The 19,727-nt window shown below is 42.1% G+C and overlaps 2 protein-coding genes across 2 annotated transcripts in view; one reads left to right on the forward strand and one right to left on the reverse strand.

The window, feature by feature from the left end:
* Nucleotides 1-1,424: 1,424 nt before the first annotated feature.
* On the reverse strand, nucleotides 1,425-10,593 carry ndufb7 (NADH:ubiquinone oxidoreductase subunit B7). Its single transcript, XM_084318688.1, has 3 exons — nucleotides 10,345-10,593; nucleotides 2,679-2,847; nucleotides 1,425-1,896 (listed from the first exon to the last, which is right to left on the reverse strand). Exons 1-3 carry the CDS (start codon nucleotides 10,454-10,456, stop codon nucleotides 1,809-1,811), a joined length of 369 nt encoding a protein of 122 aa, XP_084174814.1. The 5' UTR covers nucleotides 10,457-10,593; the 3' UTR covers nucleotides 1,425-1,808.
* A 4,749-nt stretch (nucleotides 10,594-15,342) lies between these two features.
* The window catches only part of rmdn3 (regulator of microtubule dynamics 3), a 32,890-nt gene continuing 28,505 nt past the window's right edge, over nucleotides 15,343-19,727 (forward strand). Inside the window, exon 1 of the mRNA XM_084318077.1 lies at nucleotides 15,343-16,190. Coding sequence (XP_084174203.1) covers nucleotides 15,974-16,190 — 217 coding nt within the window. The 5' untranslated portion in view covers nucleotides 15,343-15,973. The remainder of the gene's footprint in view (nucleotides 16,191-19,727) is intronic.

The raw sequence follows: 19,727 nt of genomic DNA on the forward strand, positions 1-19,727 counted from the left end.
GTGAAGACCGGTGTCTGTCTCAGCAGGGGTCCAGCCAGGTTCTAAAGACAATGGAGATGCTCACTGTGCACCAGACAGGCCACAGACAAGACACATAAGTCTCAATGGATGAAGTAGCGCTATAAGTCCCTTCAGGGCGGCAGATGCAATTAAAAAAAAAAGTGAAGGGACTCCATAGCGCTACTTCATCCATTGAATCCGAGAGTATAATGTGTTACATGACAGCCTTGAGCGCAGTTTGGACTAACTAAATATAAAAGCATCTCTAGACAAAGGACGTGTGATTAGCTCACTCTATGCAGATCAGACGGACTGCTGCATCCCTATTGGCTTCCATCAGAGGGGCGTCGAACAGATTTAATCAGTGGCACTCCAGATGTAAACTTGTTTATATCCAATAAAGAGATAGTGGAACCATTGAGCACGAAGCAATCAATAAACACACCCTTCTACAAAAAAATATACGTGGTCAATTGAGCCTCTCGCAGCTGGTGGATTGACAGTTCTTGGCTGTAAGGACCGCCGCCTAGAAATGCCTGAGTTGGATGCAGAGACACTGGATGAACTGTTTTTCAGAGCGTGTTCCAAACTGATCCAATGAGAGATTTGAAGGACGGATACTTAAGACAGCTGTTCCAAGTTCACTAAACCTACTTGGAGATGTCCCTCTCTGATGGATACTTGGTTTGTATCGTTATGTACGCATGTCAAAGTTACAATTATTTGTCTTGTTTACAAATGAGTTCATTACACAATACTTTGTCTAAGCTATGTGTAGTCAGAAAATAATGCACAATATTAATTAAATGACAGTGGAGTTTTAAGTGATTGGGTTTCTGCTGTAGCTGCACTTTTCTATTTCATAAAAGCCCCTCTTGTGAAACAATGGGGGACCTCACTCTAGAAAATTAAACTGTGCTAATGCATCTTCTCTTTTTAATTGCATGAAGGCAAATAACTCATGATGGTTTTACGCTCAAATGTTAGTCTCTTATCTGCCCCATGCAATAAAAAAGCGAAGGGACTCTATAGCACTTTTTCATCCATAAGTAGTATAATATAGAGTATAATATGAGTATCTAACAGCCTTGAGCGCAGTTTGGACTGAGACCTAGACAATGAAGTGTGATTCACTGTAAGCAGATGAGACAGACTTCTGCCTCCCTATTGGCTGCTAAGATGACTTTCAACACCACACTCAAACTGGCATTTATTATTATGATTATTATTATTATTATTTTAAACCCTACTTAGGCCAGTCACACCAAACTGATTTTTGCAACATGTTGACCACTTAAGTGTGTAAAGCCCCAATCTGGGATTTATTTGACCATATACATTTGGGGTATATTCACATTCCTGAAGTTTCAACTGGAAAATAAGGTATTTGGAACTTTTTATTTAGTAAATCAGTCAATATCAGTCTGTTTCACTGCAGTGTTTACAAATATTACTAAGGTACACAACCCTTTACAGCAAAAAAGGTAAAAGGTCAATAAAACATCCAATCTGACCTGTTGTCTAGTGTCTGTCCTTGTATCAAGAGCTCTAGACAATGAAAACATGACTACCGTATTCTTATTTTTGTCTTTTATTCTTTTTTTACATTTGGATCACCGATCGGACCTTTAAAAACAGTTCTAAGTGCTGACGCTGCTCTGAGAGGACCGACGCAGGATTGGCTGGCGAGGACACCTTCTAACAGGAATAAACAACTCTGGGTGGTTGGAGCTCAAGCGAGACCCGTTTATTGTGGACAGCGGCAGGTATATACAAAGAGGACGAGGGCACCCTGGAGGTGGTCGTCGTTACGCGGCCTCGGCCAGGGCCTCCACCCTCTTCTTCCTCAGCTGAAGCCTCCTCTCCCTCTCGTACTCCTTCATACGCATCACGTAGCTGCAGAGGGAACACAGACAGGGGTTGTTGTTATTATTAGGGTTATATTTAAAGAATCCAGAATTATCTTGTAATGTATGAGAATACATGCAGAGAGCTTTTGGAAAGATGCAGAATAAAAGTATTGCTTTTCACCCACAACAATGATTGATTAATGAATTTATCATTCAAAGAAATATGAATGTCGTTTACATATTGCAGGCATGTATCCCCTCCCTGCTGACCGTTTCTCCATGTGGACTGCACCCGATTGGATAAATGACAGCTACCAAGAAATGAGTACTAGCACAATGGTATTTGATGACCAAATAATGTTTATCTTATCGACAAGAGGCGACAGACCTACTGGACACCCAGCCTGAACCCATTGCAAATCGCAATGGGCCTCATTCAACAATACTCTCTTATTATTTTTCTTATATTCTTGCTTACTGGTCTGTTAAGAGAACAATAAGAAAAGCCACCGCCACATTCATCAAGCCGTTCTTAACGTCGAAATATGTGCTTACCCAGGAGATTTGCATGATGAATCCCACTCATTCTTAAACTCAAAAGCGTGTTCGCGCTAAATTCATTTGCATACAGACACGCCCACCATCCATCTTCTTATAAGGCGAACAGCCGTGGTTCGGCATCTGATCCCTGTCTGATATATTCAACACGGTGCAGACTCACTCATCCATGTTTACCAGACTTTAGATTATCATTACTTCACTAGAAAAGAAAAAAAAAACATATAATGATAAGCATGATCATGTATTATTTATCCTTGCTCCACTCACTCCTGGTTCTGGCAGGAGTCCCAGTCGTGCCTCTCATGTTTGCACGCCAGGAAGTTGGGCCAGTTGTCTCTTTTGCACTTCATGAGTGTCATGAGGTTGTGGGCGCAGTAGTCTCTCTGCTCCACTGGTAACTGGGCCAGATTCATCTGCTCCTGTGTTGCCACCATTACTGATAAAGGAGAGAGGGGGGGGTTGTTATAGCAACGTCTACATAGCCAGGCAGGATGCAGTGTACGCTGCACGTTAGATTAGATTCAAATAGATTTTCATCATACAGCACAAGCACAGTACAACAAAAATAAGTTGCCGTCCAACCAGAGGGTAAATAATATAACAGTAAAGTGCAATAGTAATATACAATGTACAGGTGGTTAAACTGGATATACAATGTATAAATTAGTACTACTGAGTATAGTGCTAAGAAGCAGATGTACACTGTTGTAGTATTATGTACAGTGACACAGGTATAAAAACTCTGGTAGGAAGTCATACTGGCCAGCGCCTCTGTATAACTAGTAAGAATAGGTAAGGGATAAATAGGATACAGGGATACAGATATTCAGAATTTCCCCAAGGGGATCAATAAAGGAATATCTTATCTTATAGTAGGCCTATATACTGTTATGTAAAAAGGATTATATGCAGGTACATCCAGAGACAGATGCGAATAAGTATATATATATACAGTATATACACAGCATTAGATTAGATTCAAATGTATTGTCATTATATACAGCACAAGTACACTACAATGAAAAGAAGTTCGGCAATCAAACCAGAGTGCTTAATGTAACAGTAAAGTGCAATATTAATATACAATGTACAGTTGATTAAACTTGGAATAAAATATATAAATTATTACTACTGGGTGTAATGCTAATCGGATGTATGTACAGAGTTGTAATACCAATATATACAGTGATACAGGTATAAAGACAGTATCGGCCTTCATAGTCATACTGGCCAGCAGCGTGACTAGGCCTAAAAACAATAATGGTTTGTTTCCGGTTGCCGACCGACCCTGACGATTTAGGTGCGACCCAATATATGTTATGAGTTTTGGAAAAAAAAAAAAATTTAAAGTAATTTTTTTTAAATAAAGTTTCATATAAATCTTAGTCAAACCTTTAGTATTATGGATATTAAACATGCTGGCAGAGTAAATGCATCCATGTTGTTGTGAACATTTTAATTAAATAAAGAAATTCCCTATCCATAGTCGCCGTGGGAAAGAATAAAATAAATTCCCTACCTACCCATGGCCTTAACTGACAACCAACAGGAAACAAACAATATTTTTTGTTATGCCCTAGTAAGAGTAGGTAAGGGATGTGTACAGATATAGTAGGCCATCTACAGATATGTAAAAGGATGTGCAGGTATGTAGAGACAGATGTGGATATATATATATATATATATATATATATATATATATATATATATATATATATATATATACGGTATATACATATTATATTGTGTATATATTATACACACATATATATAGCATTATTGTACATGCTATCATACAGAATTATATGAGTTATATTATATGCAGGTGTATAAGTAGGTATCATCATCATTAGGTTGCCTATCACTCTCCAACCCATTCTGTCCCCACTTCTTCTCTCCAACTCCGTGACTCCGCCTCTCACTCCGCTCCAATCACAGACGTCCACTACCCAGCCTCTTCTTGGTCTTCCACTTCCTCTCTTTCCATCCACCTTCCCCATCACCACCTTCTTGAACATCTCCCCGCTGGATCCTCTCAGAACATGCCTGCACAACTCCATCTTTCTCTTTTTCAACCTCTCAAGCAGCTGTCCTCCTTGCATATCCGCTCTTCTCAGTACCTCCTCATTCTTGATCTTATCCTTCCATGTTATCTTCAGCATCTTCCTCAGCGTCCACATTTCAAAAGAGTCTATCATCCTCTTTGCCTCTTCATTCAGCATCCATGCTTCTGCTCCGTATATAGGAGGATTATATGCAGACAGATATGTATATATATATATATATATATATATATATATATATATATATATATATATATATATATATGCTGTAAATATATAATGTACATGCAATATGTACAGCACTGTTGTACATGCTATCATACAGAGTATATGGGGTAGACTATTACATGGGTAGATATGGGTAGAGTATATGGGTAGACTAGATTATCATACATGCTATCATACAGAGTTATATGGCTAGACTATAGTTTGAGGTAGGTAGTTAGTTAGTTATGATTACAGTGAAGGCAGTAGTAGGCAGGTATACATTGAGTATAGGCAACAGAGTTCAAAGTTCATAAAGTGTGGGTAACAGAGCCTAGAAGAGTATAGACAATGGGGTTCAGAGTTTATATGATGTGTATATACATACTAGTATACATGGGTCAATGACGTGACGCCTATTTTTTCTGTCCAACTGAATTTTTTACCTTAAAAAAAACATAAAAATTAGGGCGGCTAGGTGGTGTAGTGGGCAAGGCACTCGCCACCAGTGTGGAGACGCTAGGATTCGCGTGTTCGAATCCAGCTCTCCACATTGTTTTCAGTTTAGCTGGTCGTCTGCAGTAATACACATTGGCCGTATTACGGGGAGGGAAAACTGAAGGGTGGGGATCGAACGTTGTGAACAAGCGACTCCTACAAGTCGGTTGGTGCGCCTGCGCAGTAGAATCAGGAAGTGTCGGGGGCAGCGTGAGCCTCCCACGCGTTACTCCTCGACACTGAGAGATCGAGCTGCGCAGGTGAAAAGATGCGACTGCTGTTACCTCAAGTACCGGAGGGGACTTGTGCTATGTATGACTTAGTCCACATTGCAGCCGGCTTGTGGGAGGCAAGAAACAGCGTTCGTGACAGGGGAGGGTTGAATTGGACGATACGAAATTGGGATGGGAGAAAATATAGAAAAAATGGGAAAAAAAAAAAAAAAACATAAAAATTCATAGAAAGATTACATGTATCTCTAATACCTTCCCCATATACAGACCCACTCTAACTCCTCCAAACATTTGAGTTATTGGTTAAAAATTATTTTATTATTTTTTTTGATCTTTTTCCCCCTCCTTTTCCCTCCGTTTTTCTCCCATCCCAATGTTAGTCATTATGCCAATTCCCAATCCAAGTTCCTGGTCGCTGCGCACCTACCCCCTACGGTCGGTCTGGGAGAGTGGAGGCTATCACATGCTTCCTCCGACACATGTGTAGCCAATCAACCGCTTCTTTTCACCTGGCAGCGCGGACTCTCACTGAGAGGGTGTAACGTGTGGAAGGATCACACTACCGCCCTTAGATCCTTTCCTCGCTGAGCAGGCGCCCCGACCGAACTGTAGGAGTGGCTGTTTACAACGACCAGGACCCACCCACCAGCTTTCCCACCCCTAACACTGCCAATTGTGTTAGTATGAACGACCAGCCAAGCTGGTAGCAATGCCGAGAGCTGGGCTCGAACCAAGCATCTCCTGCACTAGTGGCGAGCGCCTTGCCCACTGCGCCACTTAGCCGCTGTTATTGGTAATTTGTATACATTTTATACATCACTAACTTGCCAGTGAAGAAAGAATGAGGAATGCTTGCAAGCTAGTTACAGGCGTTTGCTACCTCATTGCCATACATTCACACTGACGGTAATGTATGTGGTGGTGAATGATATTGGAATACCTCTCGCAGCACAAGGTTTTAACGGGTTGATGTAGCTGTGACTGTTCTATTTCAACTTAGGACCGTCACTGAACTATGACTTACATTGATACATCTGACCTGAACTAGGCTAGCTAAAGCCGTTCATTAATTAGAGCCCATTATCAGTAACACATGACAGAGTTGGATCAATGAAGAAACCTGTAGTTACATGACAGAGAGTTTGGTCAATGAAGGACCCTGTGACAGTAGGGCGGGCCATACTTTTTTTTTTTTGGAAAATCAATCGAGTGGGGTGTCTAAAATACGTGTTTTTTTGTGGGGAATTCAAATATGGGATTATTTTTACAATTGGATAACTCCTACCTACATTGTTTTGGATTTCAAAATGGCCGATTTGACCATTTTTCACCCCTTGGCCATACATGGATGCCAACATGAATCTTAAGGAAATCCTAACATGCAAGGTGTCTAAATGATGTGTTTCTTAATGGGGAATTCAAATATGAGTTCATTTTTGGGATAGGATAAATATAACCTGCATAATCTTGGATTTCAAAATGGCTGATTTTACCATTTGAACCCATTGGTATTGTATTACAAAATTGCAAAGATAAAAAATATATGGGACATCATTTATAATGACAAAGCCATCAAATTTATTAACAAGTGAACTGTATATAACTGGATACAACTCCAAAGATCAATAATAATAATACTAACAATAATAAATTGTATTTGTAATGCACACAAACACCTAAGTGCTAAATCTCGATTTCCTGACTTCTTGAACTTTGCCAGGTTCCAATATCTTGATTGGACTCATTCTTGGATGGCAAGATCTCCTACTGTACTGCTTTAGCCACCAACCTACAAACACAAACTTAAAGTCAACGTCAGCCATAAATAGGTGAGCTCTTTCCAGAACTACTCAGCAGAAACCTCTGTAACCATTTTAACAAACGTCTCAATGTAGCCTATTGAGAAAATCCATGGGGCTCCATCAATCATCTATCTTCTTAAATTTGATCAGGTTGCACAAGTCCTGCTTGGATTCATTCTTGGACATCAGCCTCCTGCTGGTCTCCTGAGCCCTGATCCCTCCATCCCTTTTTTCTTATGAAAAGTACTTAGCAGAGGCCTCAGTCACCATTTTAACAACCCTCTCGATGCTTTGTGTGTGGCAAGGCCAGTCGAGAACCTCCATGAGGGTGTTGATGAAGTTCTTCACCTCGGAGGTGCTTAGGGAGCAGGTGAGAGGTGGCTCTGACACATCTTCTGACCAGCTGATTAAGCCACCAATGCTGGAAGCGTCACTATTGATGTGAGGTGTTCTTCTGATCCTGACACAGGAGTCTCCCAGCTGAGTGTCTGGATCCCCCTCTCCCCTGATGGCCAGGATTCTCTCCACCCCCTCAATTCTCTCTTTTTGATCCTCAGAGCACAGCAGTGTTTGGAGGATGGCTTCACTGTGGGCATACCAAGCAGATCTTCTCACAGTTGGCATCACAACATCCAGCACCTCCTTCCTCTGAGACTTGAGGCAGTCCAGCTGAAACAGGATGTGCCTAGGCCCTTCGATCCAGGAGTGCTTGACCTTCATGTTGAACCAACATGGATAATACACTCCAATGATGAATTCCACAATGCATTGTAGATTATTCAGGTTCTTTCTTTTAAGTTGATGCTTCGACACCCAGAGCCTGAGGAGTCTGTTTGCTGTGGTGAGCCAGCGGCTGTGGTTTACCGGTCCAATCTCCAGCAGAGCCAGCCTTGCAGAAAGCACTCCATCCCTGATTGCACAGACCAGCTTATAGCCATAGTGTTGATCAGTTGAGAGATCTTGAATGATCTTCTCAGGCAGCTTGATCAGCGGAGGGCCAAGAAAGATCCTGGTGAAGTTAGGATTGATCTCCAAGTCTGTAACAGAATCAAGGAGCTGTCCTATTGGCCCAGACAATTTGTTGTCTGACAGAGTAGCCCCATCAACTTCAACAATGAGACGGCGCAGTGGAAGTTCACCAGTGTGCAGGTTGCACAACAACCAGACCAGCTTTCTCCCCAGGTGCAGCTCCAGCTTCCGCATTACACCTGCCTTCACTCCAGTGTTGACATTGGTCGAGTCTCCTCCAATGGCCCACAAGGTCTTATCAGAACCTCTCTCTTTCAGCCAGGCAAACAGGACCTTAGCAATCTTCTCTGCATGGGACTCCTCTTTAGTTGCTTTCTCTGGTGTAAAGTGGAACAGATAGTTGCTGCCAGGCTCACTAGCAACACTATAGTGTTCTTCCTTGATCTTTGCAGGAAAAGATTGGTCACTGCCCTCAGCTTCCATCATCACATTGGTCATGTCAATCCGCCCATCAAAGAGGATACAGGAGATCCCCCCCTCCTCCCTGCACTTCTCCTCAAACTCTTCCCCCAGCTCTTGCATCAACTTTTCTTGTGCTCTCTTAACCTTGTTCTTATCAATCACTTTACTTGTGTCATCTTCTAAGATGAGTTCTGCATCAATCAGAGCTGCAGTTGCTATAGCTGCAGTTGGCCTTAGACCTATGCCATACCTTACACTAGCAAGGGCGATGTTTGGAATCTCATCATAATTTTTCCGTAGCTTTGCTGAAGCTGCAGGGTCAGTTTCAGGAATGAGCTCAACTTCAGGGACTGTAAGGAAGCTCTCAAAATCCTTCCTGGCAACCTTGTCTGCTGCTGCAAAGCTTTCTTCTTTGCCCCTTCTCCTTTTCTCTGCCTTCTTTTCCATCCCCTGCCTTTCCAATGTTTTCACCTGTCTCTTGTGCTCAGGCAGATCAGCTCCAGCCATTTGGTGTGGTCCTTTACTTCCAACCTTTTCCCTCTGTCCCTTGATGTAGGCAATATCTTTCACAGGAATCTTTTTGTCTTTGCTGCAGCAACAGTTAATGTTCAGATTCATGTTGGCATCCATGTATGGCCAAGGGGTGAAAAATGGTAAAATCGGCCATTTTGAAATAAAAAATTATGCAGGTTAGAGTTATCCTATCCCAAAAATGACCTCATATTTGAATTCCCCATTAAGAAACACATCATTTAGACACCTTGCATGTTAGGATTTCCTTCAGATTCATGTTGGCATCCATGTATGGCCAAGGGGTGAAAAATGGTAAAATCGGCCATTTTGAAATCCAAAATTATGTAGGTTAGAGTTATTCTATCCCAAAAATGAACTCATATTTGAATTCCCCATTAAGAAACACATCATTTAGACACCTTGCATGTTATGATTTCCTTCAAATTCATGTTGGCATCCATGTATGGCCAAGGGGTGAAAAATGGTCAAATCGGCCATTTTGAAATCCAAAACAATGTAGGTAGGAGTTATCCGATTAGAAAAATAATCCCATATTTGAATTCCCCACAAAAAAACACGTATTTTAGACACCCCACTCGATTGATTTTCCAAAAAGAAAAAAGTATGGCCCGCCCTACTGTGACAGTGTTGGATCAATAGTAACTTACATGGCAGTTTGGCAATAATAATGTACCTTTATGGTCATGTCAATAAAGCCTCCCTGAATGTAATTGAAATTAGTTGGATCAAGAGGGAAAACAGTGTAGTTAGCAACGTTGTTGAAGTGATCTGTTGAGAGCCAGCAGTCAGTCAGACAGACAGCACCTCGCTGTCAAACATTGTGATCGAATGAAAACTTTATTTAACAGATTGCAGAATGGGTACATACAGTACTGCTCAATACACACAATTGTTAAGGGGATGCAGACCAGAGAAAGACGTTTGTCTTGTTTACATCAGGGTCCCCCATTTTCAATTCATAGTGACATTTATGACATACACAACATATAACATCATTCATGACATTTATGGCATAGATAGGACGTTAGCTAACGTCGGCTAAGGGACCCTGGCTAGCTGACCTAGCTAACGTTTGACTCTGGGAACTTGACATTGCTGAGAGAAGACCACATTGTAAACACAGAACGGGTTGCAGATAATATCACAGCTTAACAACCAAACAACCAACCTCTCTCTTTCCTCTCATCGAAGCCGAACTCAGGGTCGAATTGGAACTTCTTCGCTGGGTCTGGCTCGGTGTCCGTCTCGGTGACATACCGTCTGGCGAGGTGAGCTCCCATTTTGACAACAACGATGTCTATCTATGTAAATTATGCACTATTTTCGTGCTATCTCAGTTATGTTTTTAAGTTATTATGCTTTATGCCATCCGGTCACCTCCACAAGCTCCCATACACCACTTCCGTCCCACGGCGGAAATAAACAGCCGGACAGTCCTGCAGTGAAACACTTCCCCCCCACCCCCAATAACTGAACTAACCATGGTTCCCCTGTCGTGTGACAGTGCAGGAGTAGGGTAAAACTGCAGTGCCGCAGCCCCATACATAGGAGGGGCCTGTACTGTGCGTTGGGGGCCTGTACTGTGCGTTGGGGGCCTGTACTGTGCACTACTGCGCATGCGAGAAACAAAGTAACATAATATAGGACACTAGAAACATAAAGTAACATACGGAACATAAAGTAACATATGGAAAATAGGACCTAATGTCCAAAATATTTTTGTCTTAAACTGAATATCAATTGGATTAGGAGTAACCAAATAAAGCATTCAATGTAGACTAGAATTTGTATCTTAAACTGAATATCAATTGGATTACCAGCCCTGACTGTTGCTCTAAAAAACTTAACCTCTTCTGGATGAGGGCCTAAATTTAACCCTTAGACTAGATTAGAATTACTTTACTTTGTTTCTCGCATGCGCAGTAGTGCACCGCACAGTACAGGCCCCCAACGCACAGTACAGAAGAAACAGACTAAGAAACAACGTAAACTCCATGATCAAAACTGCAAAAAAGAATTTCATCAATGAAAAAACTGAGGAAAACAAAAAGAAACCATGTGAACTTTGGAAATTACTCAATAATCAACTAGGCTGCAGTAAAAAACTTAACCAGATTCTCAAACATAAACATAAAGACGGACAAGACGCTCATCACAGACAAGCTGGATGTAGCCAATTACTTAAACATTTTCTTCACAAACATAGCTACAACACTGGTAAACAAACTACCCTCCCACTCAGGGCATTATGGGGTAGAACACATAGTAGCTTACTACAAAAACATAGGGGTCCGCAAGGACGACTTCAAGCTGGAAATGGTAACAACAGATGAGGTACTCAAAAAACTGAGCGCCCTCCAACCTAACAAGGCCACTGGCCATGACAACATCCCCTCCAAATTCCTCAGAGACTCAGCAGCCACCATCACCCCAGTCATCACACACATAATAAACCTCTCCATAAAACAGGGACACGTCCCCAAGGACTTCAAAATTGCGAGGGTGACCCCACTGCACAAAAAGGGCAGCAAATTAGACCCAGGCAACTACCGCCCTGTTTCTATTCTTACCTCCATCTCGAAAGTCATGGAAAAAATAGTCTAATCTAATCTACAAATTCCAATCTGGCTTCAGAACATCCCACTCCACTGACACATGCCTTCTCTATTTGAACGACCACATCAAACAAGAGGTGGATGCGGGCAAATACTGCGGCATGGGCATGCTGGACCTACAAAAGGCCTTCGACACTGTCAACCACTCCATTCTGATTGACAAGCTAAAAGCAATTGGTTTTGATAGTCTATCAGTGAGCTGGATGCAATCCTACCTTGAGGGGAGGGAATAGATGGTGGAGGTAAACGGTACCCTAGGACCGCTACTGTTCCTAATTTATGCAAATTACATGTCGTCAACTTGTTCCTGTTTGCGGATGACTCAGCCCTGCTGGTCTCTGACAAGAACAAGTTACAGGTTGAAAAAACCCTCAGCTCGGAACTAGGCAAAATCTGCATATGGCTCGCTGATAACAAACTATCATTACACATGGGCAAAACAGAGTCCATTCTCTTCGGTTCAAATAACAAACTCAGCAAGACCGACGGCTTCTCAGTTACAGTGGGTGACAATATTGTTACAAGGAAAGATGAAATTACCTACCTGGGTTCCATCCTAGAGGCTAATCTTTCCTGTGACAAAATGGCATCCAATGTAATAAAAAAAGTCAACCAACAAACTCGATTGTTGTACCGGATCTCCTCTCTGGTAAACAAGAATACCCTGAAGACTCTGGCAGGAGCACTCATTCAAGGGTACTACGACTATGCTTGCACCTCATGGTACCAAAGCACCTCAAAGGCGCTAAAAATAAAATTACAAACATCTCAAAACAAACTGGTCAGACTACTGCTTGACCTTACTCCTAGAACCCACCTCACCCCTGCCCACTTTGACAACCTAGGATGGCTTAGAGTAGACAACAGAGTACAGCAACTTGCAATGGGCCTGGTCTACAAGATACACTACATGACCAAGGTACCCATGTCAGACCAGGCTGCAGAAACAAATTAGTGGGGGGGCATAAAATGTTCTCGGGAGGGGCACAATGGTTTTTCAACACAAGTTCCCTTTTATACGTTTCAGCTGGGACAACAGCACTGTGGCTTGCTTGGCGCTGCCCACGGTGCTGAACTAAACAGCAGAGAGGCAATTGAAAAATCTAATTTCTCTCTATCTTAAGAACATTCACTTATACAAAAACAGACTGAACGGATATATATGACAGACCTGCTGGGGCAGCGGACTGAGAGCAGGGGACACAAACAGGCTGGATAAGATGCTCAGGAAGGCCAGTAGCGTGGTTGGGGTGGAGCTGGACTCTAGCGAGGGTGGCGGAGAGGAGGAGCCTTGCTAAGCTCCAGGCCATCAGGGAAAACCCCTCCCACCCACTATACACAGACTTGGCTGACAGGAGGAGCATGTTATAGGCTCACACTACCTAAATGCAGCACTGAACGGCACAGGAAGTCCTTCATTCTGACAGCCATCAGACTATACAATGCATCACTGTGCCTCACTGCATCACTGAGCACAGAGTGACAGTTACCATCTTCCTGGACTCTTACTTTTTAAACAGCACTGTGCAATATTACACCTACTGTAGACTTCAGTATATTTGTACTGTATTTATTTACTGTATCTTTTATTCTATTTTTATTCTATTTCATTTTATTCTATTCTTAGGCCATTTGTTTTGTTATTCTTATTCGTGACTTGTTCTGTCTAAATTTTTAATGTTGAGTGATTTGCAGTGTAAAATTTCCCTCAGGATAATACATTTCTATTCTATTCTATATCTTTGAAAAGTCTCCATTTATTCAACACTTCTGAATTCACTGACAAACTGAACTGACAAAAATAAGGTGCATAAAAAAGCAAACAAAATTCCTCCACAGGCTACTCACCATCATATAGAGCGGCAAGCGGCGTTTGGGGACAGAGTGAAATGTTCTTAAACACTGCCCCTCTCCACTCATTCCTGAACTTTTTTGTTAAGTCCTTCTCAAATTCCAACTGAATTAAATTGGCCTTGCGTCGATGAAGCATACTAAGGCGATGTTCTGTAAAGACGTTCTTGAGGGTAGAAAACGAATTCTCACAGAGTGCCGTGCTAGCTTCAGTAGTGTTGTTGTTGACATCAGTGCCCACTAGGGCTGTCCCCGACTAAGGATTTGAATAGTCGACTTTGATTGACAAAAAAAAATATATATATATATTTTTTTTTACCAGGGTGGGCACAGCTGACTCAGTGGGCGGGCCCGGCCCCCTAATGCCCGCCCATGGCGCCGGCTCTGACCCATGTACATGTCAAAATACTTCCCAAAGGTCAGTGAATACCACGATCACAACACCAGAGGGAGCTCCACAAATCATGTTAAACCCAGATTCGGCTCAAACAAGGGACTAAACACGTTTAGCAATTATGCCACATCAATGTGGAACGCCCTACCCAAAGTTGTAAAGGAATGTGAATCACTACCACTTTCAAAACTACTCTCAAAGAACACCTACGGGAGACTGCAATTCGAAACTGGCCCCTGTAAATGTCCTAACCCAACCCCCTCCAATGTACAGTAAATTACCAAGTATGGTTTTGTCAATATTCCAATGTACAGTTTTGCTTAGAACAAAGGATATGGAGAGGGCTTCAGCGTTCTTATTTTGTTTCAGGTAGGTGCTCTTTGGATTAAATCCGGGGTAGGATTCGCTTATATAAGAGAGATCCAAGGCAGCTCTACAGTTTTTAAAAAGCCTTTAATAAGTGGCTTACATTATTTAGAAAAATCTTTTAAAAGTCCAACATGTTTCGGCCTACATGGCCTTCTACAGTTTTGCTTGTACAGTTGTACAGTGTCCCCCCCCCCACCCATCCACCTCCAATGTACAGGCCCCCCCCCCCCCCCCCCCAATGTACAGTTTCTACGTCAAATGCATATACACTCCTTTCTGGACTCTTTTGGTATCACAAACAGTACTGTATTTGCAAATCTGGTATGCTATAAATGTATAGATGTAGCAGTACTGTCCATCTGTATGTCGTGTATGTCATCATTGTCATGTTATGATGAATTGAAAATGGGGGACCCTGATGTAAACAAGAAGAAAGTCTTTCTCTGGTCTGCATCCCCTTAACAATTGTATGTATTGAGCTGTACTGTACCCATTCTGCAATCTGTTAATAAAGTTTTCAATCAATCAATCATGGTAAAACTGAAATGAGCCTCAAACTACCATGATACGTTTTTTTTTTTTTTATCTTTATTTCGAACATGTAAATGAATACAAACCAAATAAATAACTAAACAAAAGCTAAACATAACTCAATTTACATGTTCGAAAAGGAGTAGGAAGAAGTATACACTTATTTAATCCTACCCCTTTTCCACTACTCAAATGAGTGTACTAATTTAAAACATTTCAAAACAAATATATATGCAAAACAAAACAAAAAAAACGATGTAAAACATGAAAGAAATCAAATAAAAAGTAAGGGTTGGGTGAAAATGAAACACTCTTATATTAACGACATGTTTCTAGACGGAATTATTTTAACGCGGCACATCTACCAGCATTAATTTTGTATCAGTCCCCCTTCGGCACGACAACAACACACCGACGACGTGAATTCGAAAGGGAAACGCCACGGATATTATGTTGTTGTTCTTACGGCTTATTACAGCACTTATTTTTAAGTAACGCTGAGTGACTATTTACTAGACAAATGTCGGTAATTTGTTGAAGATATATCGTACTAGACACCGTGACCGAAACCCACACGCGCCTGCACCCTGCTATCCGACCACGGCGGGTTGATTGACAGCTCGCTGTCAGGACTGTAGGAGGCTCGCGCAGCGCTGATGTTGTCGTGACGACGCTCAGATGTATCATGTAACAGCTAACATTAGCTAAAAAACAACAACACTATCTTTCATTAACCGCTCATTTCTTGTACACGGGTACACACAAAGCAGTACGATAATTTAGTTCCTTTTTCTAAATTATGTGTGAATAACGTTAACGTTATAACTAGCTTTATCACCGCACCACTTCCGGTATTTTGAGGGGGGGGGGGCGTGAATTAATGTTGATTACTAGCATGCCCTTGACGTAGTTGTTGTAGCAGCTATATATATATCTATGATTGTAGCTACGGCTAGCCAATATTTGAAGCTACGGCTAGCTGTACCTAAAACTAACTTCTGCCAAGGCTCTAATCAACATCCATTCATTTATAAATAATGAACTCGTCGTTGGGCAGAAGTGGTTTGATAGGACTGGCTGTGGGGGCGACCGCTGGCCTTGGCCTGATCGTGTTCCTAATCTACAAAGAAGTAAGCAGCAGGCGAAGATCACAACAACCGCTGCTTTACGAGGCCGTGAACCCACCCGTCCGGTTGTTACTAGACAGCAGCACCGATGGACCAGTGCTGCTGCTGGAGTCTGTTGATGCCCAAGGTAGGTTCAGGTTGACAAGTGCATGGTTGGATCCCTAGGCTATTGGGTGTGAGAGACTCTTAGATTGCTATGTGTGTGTGTGTGTGGTTACTATCTTATCCCCAGACAGAGGGTTTGTGGTGTTGTATCACAGTTATATTAAGAATAATGAAACTATGGTGTCACACAAAGTGTTCTTGTGATACAAAGAGGTCACACTATGCATCACATTCAGTGGTTCAGGAGGTAGAGCAGTCGTCTGGTAATCCGGAGGTTCCCGGTTCGATTCCCGGACACTACTTAACCTCTAACTGCCCCCGATGCATGGTCGCCTTCTCCATCGGTGTGTGAATGGGTAGCCTATATAAAGTGCAGTATATTTACTTACTGTACTGGAGAAAATGTCTGCGAGGGCGAACCACAATTCACAAATATGCAAAATGCATCGCAATGTCATGTCACATTAACTAGACTTTATCCTCGTTCAGTTTTCCATCAGAGACGCTGTTGGGTCCAGTGTCAGTTATCTGTGCGAGAGGCCAGATATCAAACAGATTCATGGCTCCTCCTTGAGGACAAAATCAATAAGTATTCAATCAGGCTCTACTTTCCCTTTTTTTTTTTTTTATCTACTTTTTCTCCCCATTTTCTATTTTTCTCCCATCCCAATTTCGTACTACCCTCCCCTGTCTCGAACGCTGTTAGACCATGCCTCCCACTGGTCGGCTGCAATGTGGACCAAGCCTTGCATCACGTGTCCCCTCCGGTACACGAGGAGGCAGCCGTTGCATCTTTTCACCTGCACAGCGTTGGGAGGCTGGGAGGCTCACGCCACGCTGCCCCCGATACTTCCTGATTCTGCTGTACAGGCGCACCAACCGACCTGTAGGAATCAGGCTCTACTTTCCTGCAAATCCTGCAGCTCTTAATTCCCTTGCTCAGAGGGGACTGGGGAGAGTGACACTGGGTTCACTTCCCCTATTCAGATTACCCGGGATTTGAACCGACAACCTTTCTGTCACAATTTTTGCTTCTCTACTACAACCACTAACAGTTTTCATTCTTGGTTGTTTCTTAAAGGTGCTCTAAGTGGTGGTGATTTTTCTTGTTTGAATGTGTTAAATAGCTCTACATTGACAGCCATCACTGATGAGTGTCTGGTCAGTAACATGGGTCTCTCTCAGTCCCTCCGCTTTGCAGTAAACACAAAATAAATGTCTTGGTATCCCCTTCTCACTTTATCCAACCCTAAAGAACCCTAGATATTCAAGAAATCTTGCCAAGTCAAATTTGCTGGCAGATTATTTTACTTGTTTCAAGCACATCCATTTTGCTGTGTGGAGTTCTCTCTGATTGATTGAAATTTGTATTAACAGATCAAGTCAAGTCAAGAGTTTTAATTGTCACGGCATACAAGTATACAATGAAATGCTGGTGGTCTTGCCCGCAACGATGTGCAATACAGTGGTACAACATATAATAGAATCCAATAAAAAAAAAACAGTGTGCAATAAACGGGTAACAGGTAACATGGTGTGACATCTCGGTATCTGTACATAGTTATTTACAGAGCATATATATAGGACATGCTAGGTAGCTTTGGTAGTGCAATACACTGTTCCTGTTATTCTAGTTTAAAGTGGCCTTTCCTTTTGGCCATAAGTGTGCGTGTGTGCGGCATGAGTGTGTGCCCGCTCATGTTAAAGTGTTAAGTGGCTGCTAGTGTGTGAGCGTTGTAAGATCCTGATCAAACTGGCCAGTATCACGTCTTCGTCTGTTTGGCCCTCCATCCAATTCCTCTGCGTTGTGTCATTTTAATGGTCCTGAGTCGTCTCCGATACCGGTTGATAAGATCCTTATCTCCCCCGTTAGTGCAATCCATAAACCATACTAATTCTCCACCTCCGTAAGAATTCGACACTTCGACACCGTGAAATACCTTGTGAGGAAAAGCGTTGTTTTATTGCTATAAACAGAACCTCATAATCAGATGTTATCAGATGTTATCAAATTGTATCGTCCTTGAAGAGTCTATTCTAATGATCTTTCGGTGTGTTCTATTGTCCCTTTGCTGTTATGTCCAATAGTGGTCAGGCCTGTTCGTTAGCCAGGACCATCCTCGTGGTAGCCGAAGCTACTGGTGATGTGGCATTCCCCCCCCCCTCTCTCTCAATGAGAGGAGAGAGTGTCTGTGTGATCTCAGTCCTACTCGCTCTTGGTCAGATTCTAGTCTGAGTCAGATTCTAGTCTGCCTTACACCCGGAAACACCGCTTGACTCATAGATGTTCGTCGTCGCAACGACGGCCCCGCCTTCTGGTTGTCATGCGACGTGTTGTCATGACAACTGCTAACCTTTCACACCATTAAACTTTCATTCACTGTGAACCGCTCTCCTAGAGCCATATGGAATCCGCGATCACGGAATCGCGGACGGAATCGCGGAATTGAGCAATAAAAATGGAATCCACTATAAAAAAATTAAATAAAAATGTTTTCTTAATTTTTTTTTTTTTTTTTTTTAACTTTTTTTTTTTTATGTTGTGGGACTTGTACAGCACTTTGTTCAACTTTGTCAGTGCTGTAAAGTTTAAACCTTTTAAAATCTTAGACAAACAAAACACTTTGCTTTCATGAAATATTGTAAGCAGTCATTTGAGGCTTTATAAAAGCAGCACAATGAACACAAATCTGTCAGTGCCGAGTCCGACCTCATCTTAAATAACAAACAGCATTGCTTGTTGTAGTTAACAAAGAGAGGCAGAGTTGATTTTGCAAAAATATATATAATTTTTTTTTTTTTTTAATAATCAAATTTTATTTTCATATTCGAATCCCATGCCCATCGAACGAAGCTTCGAAGCTTCAAAGTATTTAAGACAGCCCTATTAAATGGACTGTTATATCTTATTAAATTGTGGACATTTATTCATTCCCACTTATTAGACACTATTTCTGATGGTAAAATGAGCGTACAAAGCAAAATACAGAATTCTGAAATATTAAAATGGAAAAAACGGAATTTGGAAAAAAATAAAATGGAATTTGGAAAAAAATAAAACGGATTTCATATGGCTCTACGCTCTCCCTCGCTCTGGGAGACACTCCGTCTTATCTCAGATGTTCTTCCAAGGAATGTCAACAAACACCCTCGCTGGCAGTGTATTCAATCCACTGGTCACCGTTCTGAACCAACCTCTGCTAAGCCAAACACATTTCTGCCCTCTCTGACCTGGCACCGTTAGATGCTACCATCTTCCCCCAATCTATACATCACATACATTGAAAAAGCACCCCAAATCTCTCAGCGTGCACCGCGTGCGTGTCGTGTGTGTGTTCATGTGTGTTTGTGTGTGGATAGTTCAGTGTTCTGTGGCACTCAATGTTCATTGTTCAGGGCTCTGATGGCCTGGGGGAAGAAGCTGAGCCTAAGCCTCTCTGTCCTAGTAGCTGGGGTTCGCAGGCGTCTGCCTGACCTCAGCAGCTGAAACAGGCTGTTATTGGGGTGGTGGGGGTCTTTCATTATCCTGCAGGCTCTGGATTTGCACCTCTTGTTGTAT

Source organism: Notolepis coatsorum, assembly GCF_963971535.1.
Source record: "Notolepis coatsorum genome assembly, chromosome: 7".
In the NCBI taxonomy this organism is placed as follows: domain Eukaryota; kingdom Metazoa; phylum Chordata; class Actinopteri; order Aulopiformes; family Paralepididae; genus Notolepis; species Notolepis coatsorum.

What these genes read in the sequence shown, in the direction of transcription:
- ndufb7 (XM_084318688.1), bottom strand. Translation starts at nt 10,456, where the DNA reads ATGGGAGCTCACCTCGCCAGACGGTATGTCACCGAGACGGACACCGAG. An exon ending in CGATGAGAGGAAAGAGAGAG is followed by an intron (nt 2,848 to 10,344) that starts GTTGGTTGTTTG and finishes CTCCTTTATCAG; the next exon opens with TAATGGTGGCAACACAGGAG. An exon ending in GACTCCTGCCAGAACCAGGA is followed by an intron (nt 1,897 to 2,678) that starts GTGAGTGGAGCA and finishes TTCCCTCTGCAG; the next exon opens with CTACGTGATGCGTATGAAGG.